Source organism: Heteronotia binoei, chromosome 9 (assembly GCF_032191835.1).
Source record: "Heteronotia binoei isolate CCM8104 ecotype False Entrance Well chromosome 9, APGP_CSIRO_Hbin_v1, whole genome shotgun sequence".
Classification (NCBI taxonomy): domain Eukaryota; kingdom Metazoa; phylum Chordata; class Lepidosauria; order Squamata; family Gekkonidae; genus Heteronotia; species Heteronotia binoei.
The window spans coordinates 46,374,543-46,393,415 of NC_083231.1; the positions used below are offsets into that span (position 1 = coordinate 46,374,543).

An 18,873-nucleotide genomic window follows, 5' to 3' on the forward strand; every position below is an offset into this window, starting at 1 on the left:
CCAAGGTATAAGGACCGATGAACTCACATTCTAGCTGTATCTGAAGAAGTGAGCAGTGAAAGCTCATGCCCTGCCACAAATTTTGTTAGTCATTAAGATGCTGTTGGACTCTTGTTCATATCCACTAAGGCAAGCTGTGCTGTTAGGTTTCTCCCCCCACCGCCCGCATCTGTAAGAAATGAGAAGGGGAAGGATCTCTGTCTTGCTCTCTCTGGCTCTTTCCCTCCCTCCCCCCACCTCTGAAGAAGTGTGCAGGTACACAAAAGCTTATACCTGGAATAATGCTGTTGTCTTAAAAACAGGATTCTCTCTCTTTCCGACTTGCTCTTTCTGGCTGTTTTCTCCCCACCTTTCCTCCCCTCTACCGAAGAAGTGTGCAGGCCATGCATAAAACATTGTTGGTCTTAAACACTGGACTCCATTCTCTCTCTCTCTTTGACTTTCCCTCCTCTCTTTCTCTCTCTCTCTCTCTCTGAAGAAGAAGAGTGCAGGCATGCAAAAACTTGCACCTGGAATAAAATGTTGTTGGTCGGCTGCCATGAGATACCATTTTCCCCTCTCTCTCTGGCTCTTTTTCTCCCCCTCCCTCTCCAAAAGAGGAAGGAGGTGGAGGAGCCCTCAGCCAATTGAGGGAAGACTTCCTCTAGCTCTTTCCCTCCTCCCTTCCTCAGCCACTCGAGGAAAGGCTTTCTCTCCTCTGCAATGTAGGAAAGGAAAGACGGCAAAAAAGCTGCAATGCCAGAAACAGGAAGGAGGAAGCAGCAGAGTGCCAGTTGCTTGGTGGGCCAGATTGGGGCCCTGCAGGGGCTGGATGCAGCCCATGGGCCATATAATTGACACTTCTGACTTTGCTTAATTTCTCTTGTTTTCAGAATCTTATGTGCTTCAGTATCATTACAGCAACAGGGCTGTTTCAGGTTAGCAAACCAGTGGAGAAGGAGTTGCAGTCCAATTCAAGCTGCTGCAATCCAATCCACACTGAGCCCGAATGCCTGCTTATTAAATCTGAAAAAATGCTGTGTGCTGAGGAAATGAACCCCTCTGGTTTGACTCTGACACCTTTAAAACTGGATTAGATAAATTCATGGAGGACAGGTTCATTAACAGCTATTAGCCATGAGGTCTCCATGTTCAGAGGTAATATACTTCTGAATGCCAGCTGATGAGGGCAGCAACTGCCTTTTGTGCCCTCTGTGTCTGGTCAACTGTTGTAAGCAGTGGACTGATCCAGCAACGTTGTAAGCTGTGGACTGATCCAGCAGGGTTATTTTCATGTGCTTAAAATTAGCCACTTTGATGAAACATTACTAAACTTCACATTTCCAAGCAAAATTGTATGTTGTCCAACATCAGTGAACTCTTCCAAGTTCAACATCTTTCCTGATGCCTGAACACCATCCATTTATGACTAAGCTGCAAGGGCAGGTCTTTAAAGTCTAACAATATCCCCCTTATTTAGCAATACTCATGGGGCTTGCATTGAAGATTACTTGTCAAGAAAGAAAACCCTTCCATGTAGGATTCTCAGGTACTGATGAGGTCAAATGATTTAATTACACCCAGGCATCAGTTAAACTTGCTTCTTCATGTGCGGACTTGCAGAACTTCCCCAGTGCCAATAAAGGACATTAATGTGTTTCCATATGCTGACCTAACTTTTATTTGAATCACTAAAGATATGTTATCATTTCTAAATCTATAGGTTAGTAATGACATAGTTGCAAAAATAAGTTTGAACTTGTATGCTTCATAATGTTACTTGACATCTGTTGGTCTTGTAAGAGCCAGTAATTATTTTATAACACACTTCTTTCATTACAGAATTAGAAGGCTTGCCAGGAATTAAATCAGCAGGGATACATACTGACATTAAATTGTGTATACCTGATGTCCTAGATTAACATGATTACAATGCTGTAAACTTTACTTCCATGTATGGCTTTTTACTTATAACTTGGTTGTGTAATAATTAGACAATCACGTCAATTCTCTTCCCCAATTTCAAAGCAATGTTTTCATCTCTGGAGTTGCTGCTTTTGTCTACTCTGATTTCAATTTCCTCCCCTCCCCCCCCCCCAAAAAAAAACAGCCCATCAAACTACAGACAATTGTACTCAATATAGTGGAGCAGAAATGAATTATGGAGAAAAAATACTATGCTCATTTTTTCATATGTAGATATTCTCACTTCTGCATCCATAATCATACTTTTGAAACACAAGATATTCAAGATCTCATCTGCAAGGGCAGTTCAACTGGTCCACTTTGGAGACCCTGAACATGTGGAAAGGCAGCATTGAAAATGTTTTAAGTAAAATAAATAAATAAAACTGTGTGCATATACCAATGCATACAAATAATCAACTTCTTTAAATTTCCAAAATAAAAACAATTATATGAAATTTCATACCATTAACTACTATTAACAACTATAATGGTATGCATAATGACACAGCGCTACATAGGTTAGATATTTACTACAAGTTATAAAATAAGCCTAATTTCAAAGCTGGAGCACATATTCATAAAATGTAGCCCCCCCCCCCCTAATTTATACTCAGTGCTAATAATAAGGTGCTTTTGTTTTCACATCAGTATTCTATTTAGATGGCATGTAGGAGAAAAAGGCAAAAACACTCCTCTCCTTGCAAAAAAATACCTTGCATAGACTGCAGTTCTAAGGACACTTTCCAAGACTAATCCCTATTGAATAACTTGGATTTACTTCCAAGTAGACTTGCTTAGGATCCCTAGGCATATCTAGGGCTGCCAGTCCCCCAGTCAGGTCATGGAATCCTCTGCCCCAAACTATCATTTCCTGGCATCACTCTGAGTAGCGACACAAGAAAAACAAAACAAAATAGGCATCAGCCAATAATGTGATGTCACTTCCAGAAAAATATGTGTCTTCGTGTCTCTCTGGGAATTGGCCAAAACTCTATGGTAAAACTACCAAATTTTTGACAATTTCTTGAGGGGTCTGATATAACTTCTTGGGGGAAAAACCCCCAGAAGTCATGATTTAACATATCTTGTTAAGAACAGCCAAAAGAAAACACCATAACGCAGAGTGCAAACTTTCAAGTTCTTGAGAACTTTGCATCAGGCTGAATTAAAAACAAAACAAAACAAAAAGGTCTTTCAGGCCATGCTCTTAAACCCTTTTGTCTGCATCTTGAGCAGAATGCTCAGATGCCTTCAGTGGATACAGTGTGAAATGAGTATCCAATTCTATGGACCTTTGGGAAGACATGAGCAAAACTCCCTCAAAGCCATCTAATTCAGAATATAAAATAAGTAGTAAATCAAATGGTCCACTGAAGAAAACTTCAGTTCTCTCTTACCACTATTTTTTTAAACATCCAGCCTAATAAAGACTTCTGGAGCATTTAAAAACTTGCACACTATGTTGTGATATTTTAGATTGAACAGAGATCGCCAGTAAGTTGAATGCCACATACTGAGGAAAGTCTTACGTGCAGACACATACAAGCAGGTTGACAGTGTCACATGGTCATGTCACAAAATTATCTTGCTGTGAGATGAAAGTTGCCAGATGCTCAAGTTTAGCCTTCATCCCGCTCCCCAATTAAAACAAATTTTGATTCTCCCCCCAGATGGGATAAAGCCGACAGGCATATGCACATAGACCCTCATGCACTTCTAGCATTATCCATGAATAACTAAAACACCTGTAGATGCCCCTGTTCAATTTAGTCTGGTTCTCTCATGTACAACTCCAGACAGGTTTCTACTCCCTCACCTTTGGCTTTGGATTTCCAGAAACTCTGCAGGTAAATGTGACCGGCATTCCTTCAAATATTTTGTAATGTTTCAGCTTCATCTCAAAATATGGTGCCACACTATTATCCAGGGGCTCTTCTCCATGCTCCACCTCATCATCTGATTCTTCTACAGGAGTCCGCTCCAGCCGAAATTCAATCTCACTGATCAACCTCTGCTCAAAACTGGAGACTTTGTATTCCTACCAAAAGTAAGACATTTGAGGTTAAGTCCCATCTTTATTTTATAAATAGTTTGACCATGCTCCTAATTAACTCCATTCTGCAGATTCTCTCCCCCACCATCCATTAGGATTGCACACAAAGAAGGAAACGGTATTATATAGACAAGCAAATTGTAACAACCTCAGTCCTAAATGAGTTCCTTATGAAACAATGGGCACATGCAATAAGATGTCTGGATTGCATTTCAAGCCATCCTAAAACTTCTGCCACACACTAACTATCCCCCGCCCCCTCCCAATTCCAAACTCCAATTAGCTTTCCTTGAGAATGCAGCTGAACAATGGCTGGAAACAGATATCCAGCAACCATATGGCAGATGTTGGCAAATATGCTGTGGTTCTATTGAAAGGAGAGGTAGTCATCTGAATTTCAGCCTTGCCAAGATATCATTGTAATAATTTTCCTTCAGTGGAGAAGCAATGGATAAAGATAATGCTAGATTTAAAAGGCTTTGGAGGCTATGGAAGACTACCTTTCAACATGGGTAGAAGTGACATGTAGTTACTTGATAGAAGTCTAGTGTACAGTTACAGCTTTATTGTGCACCACAGTTTACACACACACACACAAAGCCATCTCTAGGAAAGAAACAGCACATGTCTAATCATGGGAAATTACTGTACAAAACACCAAAGAATTATGCCCTGCAACAGATGAGACCAATGGTGAATGTCTGGGGACAGCACTGTAAAAGCTAGGAAAGGAAACAGAAACATCAGTGGACAGCAATCCAAGAAAGAAGGAGAAATGTTTAACCTTTTGAACATCCACAGGAGTCAGTACAGAACCATCAAAAGAGCCAATTTCCTGTAAGGACAGAAGAGAAAAGGGATACTGGGAACAAGATAAACACACAGCAGTCTCAGAGAGCTCTTTTGTTAAAATCCACTTCATTAGATAACACATGCAAATGATTGACGAGAATGGTCTAAATCACCAACACTGGCATTTAAATGAAGAAGCAGAAATGACTGGTGACTCTTTAAATTTGGGTGGTATCCAAAAATGCAGTTTCCATATGAAGAAAACAAAAAGGATCTCAAGATGACAAGGACTGTGTTTTATCGTCAAACACTGAAAGATCAGAGAGAAAGAACGAACAAGAACAGGAGCAGATGTTAAAAGTGTTCTTCCACCATATGCCCGAGGGAAAAGTGAACTGAAAGCACTATGCTGTATGGTACAAAGGTACAAATGTTACACATGGCTTTGGCTAAAGCATCCTTGCTTTACGGAAATCTGTTCTCTTATAATAACATATGCAGACACTACATTTTTGCAGATGTCCAAGGAATTCACGTATCCATCTATAAGATTAAACATAACCACCCCAATCCAACTATTACTATCTACAAAAGAAACCTAAACTTGGCCTAGCTGGTCATCAAAACTGCTTATTTCTGCCTTAAGTTGACCTACTGTTAGTTGATTTGACTGATAAGCATATATCCCTGTTTCCTCTGTTAGAGATTTCTTTACATTTCCAATGCCAAACTTTGGATTTTCTAAGAGTTATTACTTCATGCTTTAAAAGCTGATTCCCCACCCCTACATTTGTAACATTTAAGCATGTTACAAGGAAAAATGGCACAATCCATTTATTTAGAAAATTTGAACACAGCCTTTCCACATCTGCTTGAGGGAGCTCATGACATTTCTTCCTATTCATGCAAGTGGAACCTGTGTAGGTGAACCTGTTCCATACACAGACTTGCATGAATAGGAAGAAATGTCATGAGCTCCCTCAAGCAGATGTGGAAAGGCTGTGTTCAAATTTTCTAAATAAATAAATTGTGCCATTTTCCTGGCACTTTTCTCTCACTCCCAGCCCTTAGCATCCAATACTAGTAGTACCTCTGTGGAGATTGCTTTGATTCCAAATGAGAAAGCAGCTCTGCTCCTCCCCAAGGCCCTGAAGCACAAGCTACTCACCCAGGAGGTGGCTTTGGATAGGATTGCCAGACCCCAGTGGAGGGGGGCCCCCCCCACTGGGCCCTGCCCCCCATGTGACTTAAACATTAACTCAAGCACTCCTCTCTGATTTCATGTGTAAAGTGAACAAGCATTGGCTCTTTCTTACAAACAGCTGAATGCACATACATGTCATTGTACATATTCATGTAACATGTGGATAGGGCTATTGGCAAATAATATGAGTAATGATGTACTCTCTTTTCAGCAGACTCTTACCATTTAATGAACCTCCTGCTTGACACCTAAACTAAACTTTCTTAAAGACTAGAAATTCTGCCCTTCCAGTGCTAGGTTACTTATTCCTTTCGCCTTTGTGGGGGCAGGAATGTGACTATCCCACTCACAGGGGCAATTCTAGTCTTTCTTCACTCACACCCAATCAATTATATATGGGCTGGGTATTATGGGACTCAAATAAAGATGAGGCATGGCACATACTGTCATTGCCTAGCTAGGTCCTCAAACTTGTCTATTTTTTTCCTTCACATAAGGACTGTGGTCTGAGGTCTGGTATAGCCAACTGCACTCAGGCAGTCAAAGCTTGAGAAAAGTCCTGGGAAGGGAAAAAAAGGAGGCAGCCCTTCCTCAGCAACAGTTCATGGTTCAAGCCAGAAAACCAGTCAAGCATGACTCTCTTCTCAGCAGAAAGGCAATGTCTTAATCAGCCATCTAAAAGAAATGGGGGAGGGAAAGTAAAAGATGCAGAAAGAACTGGCAATGGAAAAGAGGAAATGACTGTTGTGCTTTGCAAGATGAAAGCTACATAGCAGCACCTGGAGCGCCACGTCTTCTTCTGGCTCTTGGATACTGAAGACGGTTGCAGCGCTGTCAGCCCCTAGCAGTCGACGAGCCATCTTCTCTTCATAGGTTAATTTCTAAATCAAAAGTAGAAAAAGGAGTTCCAATATCTCAGCCTGATAAGCATGAGGAGAACATGCTGAACAACTGCAGCATATTTTGAAGTACATGAATATAACAATTTTGTTTCTGGAACAGGGTTTCCCAGATTTCTGTAACCAGAAGTACATCCCATTCACACACACACAGTCTTTTAGTGTGGGCAAAAGTAAAAAAAAATTACCTATCCTTTGTATTTCCACCTAAGTCACTCATCCATTCACACCTCTTCCAATCAGAATGCAAATTACTGACTCAAAAAGAGATGCAAAGTGCAGGTTCCTCTGAGGGTGGTTAATTGGGATATCACTCTGCACTGGGAATGATGTAATAATCCAATCACATCTGATACATCTGATTCTCATTAGGGTGCCTAGTTTGGCATATTTAAACATTTACATTTCTTGTATTTAAGATACTCTGTTCTATTCACACTAAAATAGTATATCAAATAAAAATTTTTTTTTAATGCTGTGATGCAGTTGGGATTTTTGTTTTAAAAAAGCAAATCTATAAAGCAAAACAAAGTGGTGTTAATTATATTACCCCCAAATGGAAAATAAGAAAAAATCAAGTAGACGATTAAATACTACTTTTCTTTTTCAGTAATAAAATTATTCACTAAAAATATAAATGCTAAGAGCATAAAGCAGTATGAAGATTTCAGATAGCATCTTCAGGTAAGGAAAACCAATTTCTTAGAGATAGTATATGGATTTACTTTGCTAGGAAACATTTTTAAACATTCAGGAACAATGACTTCTCTGTGAAAACTGCAAACCTTTGTTTCTCTCATCCCCTAACAGATGAAGCTACTTTACATTGAGTCAGACCACTGGTCTGTCAAACTGTTGTCTTTCCTGTGTCTGACCTGGAAGCCCTTCCAAAAATATGTGCCTTCTATCAACACAACTAGAATATCTGTACAGGTCCTTTTGTTTTACCTAGACTTGTAGCAAGAGCAATTAACAGGCAACTTCTATTACCTTTTATTGGTTTCCCACGCAAATGCTATCCAGACCAAATGGTCTTTCAATTTCTGAATAAAACTTTGTTGGGCTTAAAGGTAAAACCCCCCCAAAAAACTGTTGTCCACTCCTCAGATTGGCAATGGTTCTCCAGAGCCTCAGGCAGAGGTCTGTCACATATCCTACTACTTAATCCTTCTAACTCCAGATGCTGGAGATTGAACTTGGGTACTTCTGCAGGTATAGTAGATCTTCTACCACTGAGCCATGGACCCTCTCCTTTCCAAACATGATTTTAGGAATTCTCAAGGCCTCCTTTGAATATTCCTGTCACTTACTGGTTGACCATTGTTCAGCAGGTCTTCCTTGAAGCGAAGCTTTCTTTCCAGATCCTGGATAACTGCATCTTTTGTGCCCTGAATTTCTTCATCAGATGCAATCCTAGCTGTTCTACCTGTTTTCTTTGGAAATCCCCTGCAAAGATACACAAATAGTTTATAGAACTAATTGATTCCATTTATAAAAACAGTAACCAAAGAATTCATCTTTGCAATGAAACTATTATAACATTGTTTGGTAATATTATGAAAAATTACCAAGTGGTGTGACATAAATACACACTTAACTTGTGGACTTTGTTACTACAGGATAGAACAATAGCCATTAGCTTAGATTTTTTTTTTTTAATAAAGGGTTAGATAAGTCACACATGCCAATTTCCTTACCAAAACAAGGCTGTAAAATAGATCCACAAGGCCAGCTGTGTTGGGATGCTATTAATTAACTCCATGCTTGAGAGGAGACTAATGGAGCATAACCACTATGAAGGACACTTTTAGACATCCGGCTCCTATTTAGATATATTTATTGCTTCACTATTAATGCCAATTAAATCCAAACAAATGGTGACTCTATGAACTTAGCTTGTTATTGCTGTCCGACCTTTGCACGTGTCAAAAGATCTCCATTAAGTCTTATGTTAATTTGTTGGTCACCTATGTAAAGGCATCTGTCTCTATATATGGACTGTTAGCCTCCCTTCCAGGGTGTCTGATGATGTGTGCATGCACGTGAAAACTCACACCATGAATAAAACTTTGTTGGTCTTAAAGGTGCCACTGAACTCAAAAAGGTTGCAAAATATCTGCTGTGTTATTACAAACAGATAGTACAAGTCCCTAAGCAAACATACATACACCCTGATTAAACAGGCTTTATTTTTGAAAGATACCCATGAAGGTACCCTATTCTAAATCAGAGCAGTGGACTGTCACAAGTCAGTACAGTCTACTCAGGCTGGAAGCAGATCTCCTGCTACCTGATTTTTTTAAACTAGAGATACCAGGGATTAACCTGGGGACCTTCTGCATGCAAAGGAAGCAGTTCAAAGGAAGGACTAGCCAATAGCATAGGAAAAGCTCTTAATATCATTAATAAATGCTGCTGCAACAATGAGGAAGCAATTTGGATATCTGTTAAAGCAGAGACAGTCTTCAATAATTGTAACAGCAATTATTTATTTCAAACTCTGCAAAGATTTAGAATTAATGGTAATTTCCTTGACTGTATCAAAATGTCTCATTTCCTACTTCTCCACTCAACCAAACTTGAAGCCATCCTCTGGCCCAAACCTCCTTCCTCTGACAGAAGAGCCTAGATGAAGGTTTCAGGCTTGGATGAGGGCTACACTACATGTTACAGCCTCCATGGATCCAACCTGGGGATGTCAGTGCCATTTTAGAAAATTCAGCCATTTTAAAATGCCAGTGGGACAGAGGGCTGTTTTGTCACTTGAAAAGGTGTGCAGGGGGACACAAGATCACCTGCTCCTGCTGCACTGCAGGCTCTTGCAGCATTGTTTATGGTGCCTTGTTCAAACGTTTAAATAGTATGTCAGAGCTGAAGAGTGAATGGAAGCTAGGGTCGCTAGCCTCCAAGTGGAACCTGGAGATCTCCCGCTATTACAAATGATCTCCAGGCAATATAAATCTGTTCTCCTGGGAAAAAAATGGATGCTATGGCATCGTACTCTGCTGAAGTCCCTTTCCTGGGTCCACCCCCAAATCTCCAGGTATTTCCTCACCCAGAGTTGGCAACCTTAATGGAAGCTCAGTTTTTGTCCTTTCCTCTACAGGAACCTACTGGAGGCTAATTCCATTGTAGCTTTCTTGAATAAGAGTGCCCATACTTGTCATTTTCATCAATGATGGAGGTAAAATCCCTTCCTTCACATCAGCACAGATTTAAGAAATGTCCAAGAGCTTCTCTTCTCTTCAAGCCAGCTTTCCCCCTCTTCACCTCTACATGCATCTCAATACTCCCTTCTTTCTTCCTTCTCTGAATATCATCTACAACTGAAGATTATTCTGCAAAGACATGTGCAAGGGTAACTCACATAGCTCTAGTACACAGAAATAACACACACAGACAATACTAAGCCAAAATCTGACATTGTATCTGCCCTAGCAATTGGTAATCAAAGACATGTTGCCTCTGAAAATGAAGGTGTCAGTTACATATCATGGCTAATAGTGTTTGATTAGCTTAGCATTAGATTTATAGTGTAGTAATAAAATCTGTCCCTTACTTTTCTGTCATGTGACTTCCTGTAATGTGCTTGTAGCTCACTGAGACCCATTTTCCCTCCTGGATATTAAAGATGAGTCCTAGATAGGGTTGCTAATCTCCAGGTGGGGGCAGGGGATCCCCCAGTTTGAAGGCTCTCCCCCCACTTCAGGATCATCAGAAAGGGGGCAGGGGACGGAAATGTCTGCTGGGCACTCCATTATTCCCTATGGAGACAGATTCCCATAGGTTATAATGTAAAATTGATTTGTGGGTATCTGGGACTAATTTAATTTTATTTGAATGATCTATTTCTAATTGGTTTGAAGGGGGAGTTGTTTTCTGAAAAGATTATGAGAATAGTAGCAACATCTTTCCAGTATACAACATACACAGCATTGTTTCGCTTAGTTGAGGTTGGAACAAATCACTCATCATTCTAAGATGCAGATTTTCCTGCAGCAACAGAAATCACCTGGACCTAGAAACAGATAAAAGCATATGGAAAGCAAACTCTTCCAGATAAAACTATTTACCAGAAATGAATATGTCAGTCTTTTAAGCTACTGCATCAGCCTTGAAAGAGGCTCACTTGCCTTTAAGCCTATGCTAACTCAGGAGGAGCCCACAGCACATCTGAGTTATAAAATAAGATGGGGTGCTGAACAATGTTTTACTCCCACCCCTCAACATTTTGGATGAATTCTGCTCCACAGCTCAAAAAATGTGAAGTAATGTTCATGGTTTGTACAATCAAACAAATCATGAACCAACACAAACTACCATTGTCTTGGTTCGTGCCCAGCCTAGAAACTATACATAAGTTAGTGTGCCTTGCCCAGAGCTTTTTTTGCAGAAAAAGCCCAGCAGGAACTCATTTGCATATCAGGCCACACCCCCTGACACCAAGCCAGCCGGAACTGCGTTCCTGCTCAAAAAAAGCCCTGGCCTTGCCTATTATAATGTGTCTATTAGGATGGGCATGGACCAGTTCATGGATCTAATTTTGTCGTGGAGGGGGCAGTTTGTGGTTTGTTTGCCTGGTCTGTGCATTTGCAGTTTTGATGGACCACCCACGGACTGTGAATTTTTGGGGGTGGTCTGTTTGGTCCATGGAATGGTCCCTGCAGTGAGTTCACTGGTGCTGCGCTGCTGAGTGGACTCAGAAGGTACAAACTGGTTCATAAAACTGAGAAACTCCACAGAAATTGTGAAGATGAGGGGAAAGGAATCCAAAAGTCCTTGAACATGTGAACTTTCTGTAATTACTAAACAAATATTACAAAGGAAAAAAAAGCACATTTGAAAGAGATGACCAGCTGCTTTAATTCGGAGAAAGGCAAAAACTTTTGACACTATTTCCCCTGCAGCATTCCTTAATCCTCTCAATTCCCATAGATCTTTCAGAGTGATTTACTGCTCTGTAGAACATGGAAATAGCTATTAAATTTAATGTCAGCAATAAAAAGAAAAGATATCTTATGGTAATTGTGCAAAGTAGAAACAATGTTCATTCCAAAGCAACATTGCCTCTCAGGTTTCAAAGGTATTTATTAAATTTGGTACATGCTATTCCTATTGAAGGTCATTACTGTTAGCAATTCTGTACGTAGTTGAGTGCTAGTGAGTGTCCTGAGTAATATTACCAAAAATGTGGACAACCAAGGCTCAGCAAATCCTGCTTAAGTCTGTTCCTTTCAAGCTAACATACACATAAGCTGAAAATGATTTTTTTCCCTGTCTTTGAAAGGGATTCCAGTCTGGCTATGCATGAATGACTAATACTATGCTCTCTTTCTAGTGGTTATATACTGTATATTTTCAATGTCTCCCTATGAGCCAGCTGTGCTTTCAGGCATACCCAGGCAATTTCATGAACATAAACAAATGGAAAAATCTGAATCACCCTTCCAAGACAAGTGAAAACTGGACTTTCATAAACAGAGAGGAATAAACAGACCCAGTTCCTGTTTCTACTACATGGTTCATTTTCTCCATTAATGTGTATATAAGCAAAGGTCTACCTTTGCATCTGAGGCAGAAACGTACACCATCAATTCAAAAGGGGGAAAAAACCCACCCTAAATTATACAGTCACAGTTCTGGCCACATTCTAGTTTGAGAATAATTTACATTCTGCTTTTCAATGCGACTGCCAGAGGAAAAATTCTCTATACTTTCTTGTTTCAAATATTGAGATATAAGTAACTGGAGAGAACTTGGAAGAATTACAACCTCTGCTGGTGAACAGAAATCAGGAATGGTAAATAGCCAGAAATACTCTGGCTGTGGCCAGAAGCCTGAAAAGGTGGGAGTCTTTCTTTTAAAAGGGAGTAGTACCCCACAAATCAGCTGACCGGTGGCAGGGGCACTCACTGACCCCTTTACCCAGAGCTTTCCCACACCAGAAAATATGACAGTAGTTCTCTTTTAAATCTAGCAAGCTTCCTGGTAGAAGAAGAAGAGATTGGATTTATACCCTTCCCTTCACTGGCCAAAGGAGCCTCAGAGTGACTTGCAAACTCCTTTCCCTTCCCCTCCCTACAACAGATACCCTGTGAGGTAGGTGGGGCTGAGAGAACTCTCCCAGAACAGCCTTGAGAGAACTTGTGAGGTTTTGAATTATATATTGTGCTTAATACACCAGTACCTGTGCTATTGAGAGAACTTGTGGCTGACCCAAGGTCACATCAGCAGGTGTATGTGGAGGAGTAGGGAATCAAATCCGGTTCTCATAAGAACATAAGAGAAGCCATGTTGGATCAGGCCAATGGCCCATCCAGTCCAACACTCTGTGTCACACAATGGCCAAAAAAACCCAGGTGCCATCAGGAGGTTCATCAATGGGGCCAGGACACTAGAAGCCCTCCCACTGTTGTGCCCCCCCCCCCAAGCACCAAGAATACAGAGCATCACTGCCTCAGACAAAGAGTTCCAACAATGCACTGTGGCTAATAGCCACTGATGGACCTCTGCTCCATGTTTATCCAATCCCCTCTTGAAGCTGTCTATGCTTGTAGCTGCCACCACCTCCTGTGGCAGTGAACTCCCAGATAAGAGTACAGCATCAAGCAGCTTTACAGGAACGTGGTGGAAAGGAAGCGACTAAATGCCTCCAGCAATTTTAATGGGGGCTTCCCAAGCTCAATGAGTGGTGTTTGCCCTCTGTTGTATATGTGACTAGAATTGTATCTATGATATGGAGTTCTTACCCGGCTCATTGGAGCCTGTAGGACTGAGCCTGGGGATGCAGGAACAATAGGCAGTAGGGTCCAAATTCTACTGCCCTGCTCCAATCACGAGCCCCCTGCTAGTTTGAATAGTCCAACAGCATGCTAGTGCAGGAACTTTGTGTGTATATATAGCTGGCCCAGTTTTCAGTCTTCTAAAGCAATGCTATACCATGCTGCATTCAATAAAAGAGCTATGTTCACTACCACCTCGCCTCATCATTGCATAGAACCCACTATATTATACCCTCTCTATCCAATCCCTCATACATTCAAACTTTGCTGTGTTATTTTAACCCAATGCTTAATGCTAAACTGATAATTCCTAGGTATCAGAGTTGCTATTTCTAATGTTTTCTTTATGCAGTTAAGAAACCTACATTTTAGTCAGTTTTTTTGTAAGATTTTGGAAAGGATAAACTGATACACTGGCAAACTAGCATCTTCAAACTATCCAACTGGAAGAAGTTCACTTGAACAATGATGGTTCAGGCATTGCTGCCAAATCCACAGCCTACAGAGGCCTCTAATTTACAAAGACGAATCTCCTTTGGGCTGAAATGTCTATGTGATATTTATTGCTCATGCTCTCATGCCACATATTTAGGAATAAATGTTACTGAGCCTTGAATGAAAGCTCTATAAAAGGTTGACTCCATGGGAAATCAAGATGTCTTCTTTTGGCCTTAATTAACTATGGATTCCATTCTTGTATATGCGTAGGATATTTTCCACAATTGCTTCCTTAACTTTCACCACTGTTGAGGTCATGTTCGCTATTAATTCTCCAAACTGTGAGCCAAAGGGAAACAGCAATTTGGGAAGTAGGGAGAAGGTAGCTCAGAGGGGCCTTCACTGAACAACATGATGAGCAGGAAAAGTTGACTGTAAGGAGGAAGACTGAAAAGAACACCTGTCCAGGATCCAAACTGGAATATGGTATCCCATAGTGTGATTCAAGAGCCAGCATAATTCTTCCTTGTTAAAACTGCCTGCAGTTACTGTGAAATATCATCTTCTAACCACTGGCAAAGACAGGACCACACAGCAGTCCTGGGATAACAACTTTCATTGTACAGTAAAAGCTTTACTGACTAGCATTTAAGAAAAATGGCAGTTGCTGCTTAACAGTTTTTTTAATCTGATGGGGGTGGGACAACCGGCAGCAGGACTGGATCCACAGCTGCATCGCAGGCTGCAGCGGAATGGTTTGGAAGTCCCAGGTGACTTCTTGGCACCACTGCCTCCTGCTTTGTACTGATGCTGACCAGTGAGCCCAGCCTATCAGCAGCAAGCAGGTGGCAGCAGAGGGCAGGGCCCACCCAGGACTTGCTGCACACTCCACTGCAGCTACCTGCTTGATGCTGGTGGTGGCAGCTGAGCTGCAGGTCCCAAGCATGCTGGTTAACCAAGTTTTCTGGATATTAAAATTCCAGATAAGAATACTTCCGCTGTATGATGTTACTGGGCATAATCAGAAGGACTCAATGGGACAGCAGGCAAACAACGGTAGGGGCTACACTTTGTACTGGCAATTACATATTCACCAAACACATATTTGCCAGTTAACATGAACGCAAATAATGAGAGTATATTTGCAGGGAAGAATTCAGGAATTGGGATGCTCAATACTTCTACTTCGACTGATTTTCTCCTGGAAATCACCAGGTTGTTTATACCTGGGCATCAGAAAGCTCAACTAGAGGAATAATGATTAAAATAGAGGGGGGGGGGGGATGCAGCGTTTGTTGCTGAGCACAGGAATGGTTAAGCACCCTGTCTAGCCCACCAAGCCTTATGAGTTAAATATGTGAGTCAAGAAGCCTATGTTCTGCAATACACTGTTTCTCCTGATGTGCTTTTCTTCAAAAGGCAATTTACCTTGGATAGCTAGGCATTGGAACACTTTATGCTATATCAATCCTCTGTACTTTTTTGTAGAGAACAAGGTAAATAGGTCAACTGCAATTTAATAACTGATTAGACTGGAGGAGACCTGCTAACCCAGGGGTGTTGAACTCATTTGTTATGAGGGCCAGATCTGACATAAATGAGACCTTGTCAGGCCGAGCCGTATGTGTCATAAAATGTACTCAAAAAAGAAGAATAAACCTGACACTAGGCAATTTATGAAATTATGATGCAATCACACAGCAGTGTGTTCAGCCCAAAGTCTTTTCATACGAAGACCCCAGGATTTTTAATGACTTCATTTTGATTATGTATAATTTTCAACAGTGATGTGGGCTCTCATGTACAACTGGATGTAATTGTGATTGATTTAATGTCTCCTAATAATTATTTCCTTTATGTCAATTACTTCTGATTATTATTCAGCTACCTTTTAATGCAAACTTTACCACCAATTATATATCATGTAATCCTATTTTCATGGAATCAAGCCTTCTTATATCTCTACTGCCAGCTAGCAGAGATATAAACTTTATAAAGGTCACAGGCAAACACAAAGATTTCTTAAACACTTAAAATTAAACATGCTTAAAACATTAGCACTTGTTGGTCTTAAAGGTGCTTTCTTTGTATTTCTCCTATGCAATCCAGGGAACTGGGCAAAGGAAGCTCTGGCTCTTTCCTTCGTTCCCCCGGGGACCAGGAGGGGGAGGAACCTCAACCAATAGAAGAAAGAGAGGCTTGACTCAATAGCAGGATTGAGAGAGCCTGACAAAGCCTCCTCCCTTCCTCCCCATGGGAGAAGCCTCAGCCAATGGAGAAAATAGAGGCTTTGTTCTGTAACTCCTGTGCAATTTAGCAAACCTGGCAAAGCAAGCTATGATATAGAAGGAAGCAAGAGAGAGGGAGAAGGAAGCAGATGACAGCCAGTTGCTCGGGGCCTGATAGGGGCTCTCCAGGGGCCTGATTTGGCCCCCGAGTGGCATGTTTGACACCCTTGTACTAACCATTAGACTCAAATTTACAGAATAATGGATATTATCTGCAATGAATTAAAATTGCAAGGCATGGCAAGATACATTTGACGGGGGCCTGGATAATTATATCACGAGGCGGGGGGGGGCTATCCAACTGGTGAACAAGTACACACAGTGAGAATCAGAAGCCCTATTCACATGTTACACATACATCCTGAATGTACGTGCACACTTCTGTTTGCAAGTGAGTTCACTTGATGAATGAAACTAGAGGCCAGTACCTGAATAAACACGAGGTTTCAATCACATGTTCACCTGTACACACTAAATGTAACATGAGAATTACTCAGTGCACAAAGAAAGAACAATCAAGGATTGTATATACATTCACTGTGACATTCACGGTGAATAGGGTTTTAGTGAGAGCTGTTGTCAAGCAGAGAGTTCTAAGGAGCCTCTGTTTATCAGATGAAGCTACCCAAAAGAAAACAAGAAATCAAAGCTATAATAGTCCCAGGAATAACTTGAGGCATTTACACTTTCTCCTCAGTTTTTTGGTGGCCAAGTTCCACAGTGTACTAAAGGATATTGACATTGCTTAAGGCTGCACCTGAGCTACAGTGTTGCTCTGCTAATCTGCAGTCTTTCCTTGTACAATAACTAAGAGAGGCACTGTAACAAATAAATAAACCTGAAGTAGACCTGAAGAACTTCACCTGTAAGCATCCTTGAAAGCGTTAACCAAGACTGTAAATAAACTTTGGATACAAGATATTCTCATGTTTTAAACATTCTTTGTTTCGTAAAAGTGGAATGAGAATCTACTGCCAATGGAAAGGTCAGTTCAAGTATGCTGCACATTCTAGTATGTTCCAAAATAATATTTCATTCTTGCAAGGTAAAATATTATTTACTGATTAATTCTTGTTTGTGCATCTAAATCTCCAGCACTGTCTCCTTTGTCCACACATTCTCAGGCAAAAACACATAGTTTGAGATATAATTTGAGGTTACATACATATTTCTGCGGTTTAATTCAATCACTGTGTAGCAGATCACGTTATGGAGATGAGAAGAACAAAGAGCTTCTACCCAGCTTCTACCACCAGCTTATGAAATATTACCAGCCATTGCCTGCGGTTTTCATAGAAATACATGTTCAGATGCTAGACTCTATGTCTAATGCCATGACCTGTATACTTGTAGAGTGCACATGGCTCATAACCAAAACACAAACATCTCTGACTAGCAACACCTACTCATCAAGCATTTAGCTACTATTAAAGATAACCTAAAATCCTAGTAGAGCATTGTAGAGCATAGGTGGATATGCATTCAGACAATGAAGTACCTTTCTTCCTATATCCACAATATGAATCTGCCATGAGCAACTCATGGGCGATGTCAGAAGAAAGAAAGAAAGAAAGAAAGAAAGAAAGAAAGAAAGAAAGAAAGAAAGAAAGAAAGAAAGAAAGAAAGAAAGAAAGAAAGAAAGAAAAAAAGAGAGAGAGAGAAAGAGAGAAAGAGAGAAAGAAAGAGAGAAAGAAAGAAAGACAGTTCAAGACCGTTTGTCCTGCAATGTATGTAGAAGTCCATGATGCACAAACATGTACTGATGCCTGAAATAACTGCAACACAGATAAAATGCCTCAGTCTCCCCCCTCCTCCCAGCTGATTAAGCAGCTGTCATGCTGATGCCATCTTAAGCATTTCATACTTTGCAACATAGATGTGCTTTGAGGTCTCATATCAATAACAGGTTGTGCATTCAGGTCTAGCTGAACTGAAAATATAAAAAAAAATCAGTCTTTTTTTTTTATATTTCAGCATCAGTTGTATCTGGGATTTTTCTGGAGATCCGGGGGGGGGGGGGGGGGAATCCTCAAAAAAATCCTGGAAATATTCAGGAATTACTGGCAAATCCAAACAGTCGAGAGACTAGGTTTTTTGTGTGGCTTTGCTGCAGCTTTTTTCTGTCTTGGTATTTTTCAGTTTGGGTCTATTGGGTCTGACAAAATTCAGGTTTTCCAAAAAATCCCTCATTCAAATACTTTACCTGTATTGGAATCCAGGCTTTTTTAGGAATCCTGAATTTTTTTGGGGGTTCAATGGATGTTAACCAAAAAATACTAAGAAAAGAATTGCAAACTTCTAACTAAGAATACTAGAGATCATCCCAGATGAGGTCCAAGTTCTTCTTTTTCTTCTTCTTCTTATTATTTAAATATTGTTAATAATCCTACATGGCTGCTTGTACTTCTTTTCCCTTATGTGGAACTAACTGCAACTTGAAAGGAGTGATATAAATAACTGAAGAAATACA

The 18,873-nt window shown here is 40.6% G+C and overlaps 1 protein-coding gene across 3 annotated transcripts in view; it reads right to left on the bottom strand.

The window, feature by feature from the left end:
* Positions 1-18,873, bottom strand: part of PALLD (palladin, cytoskeletal associated protein) — a 301,808-nt gene that overhangs the window by 20,286 nt on the left and 262,649 nt on the right. For all 3 annotated transcript variants that reach the window (XM_060246546.1, XM_060246547.1, XM_060246548.1), the window contains 4 exons: positions 8,206-8,341; positions 6,776-6,877; positions 4,785-4,835; positions 3,764-3,985 (listed from right to left, as the gene is read on the bottom strand). In XM_060246546.1, coding sequence (XP_060102529.1) covers positions 3,764-3,985; positions 4,785-4,835; positions 6,776-6,877; positions 8,206-8,341 — 511 coding nt within the window. The remainder of the gene's footprint in view (positions 1-3,763; positions 3,986-4,784; positions 4,836-6,775; positions 6,878-8,205; positions 8,342-18,873) is intronic.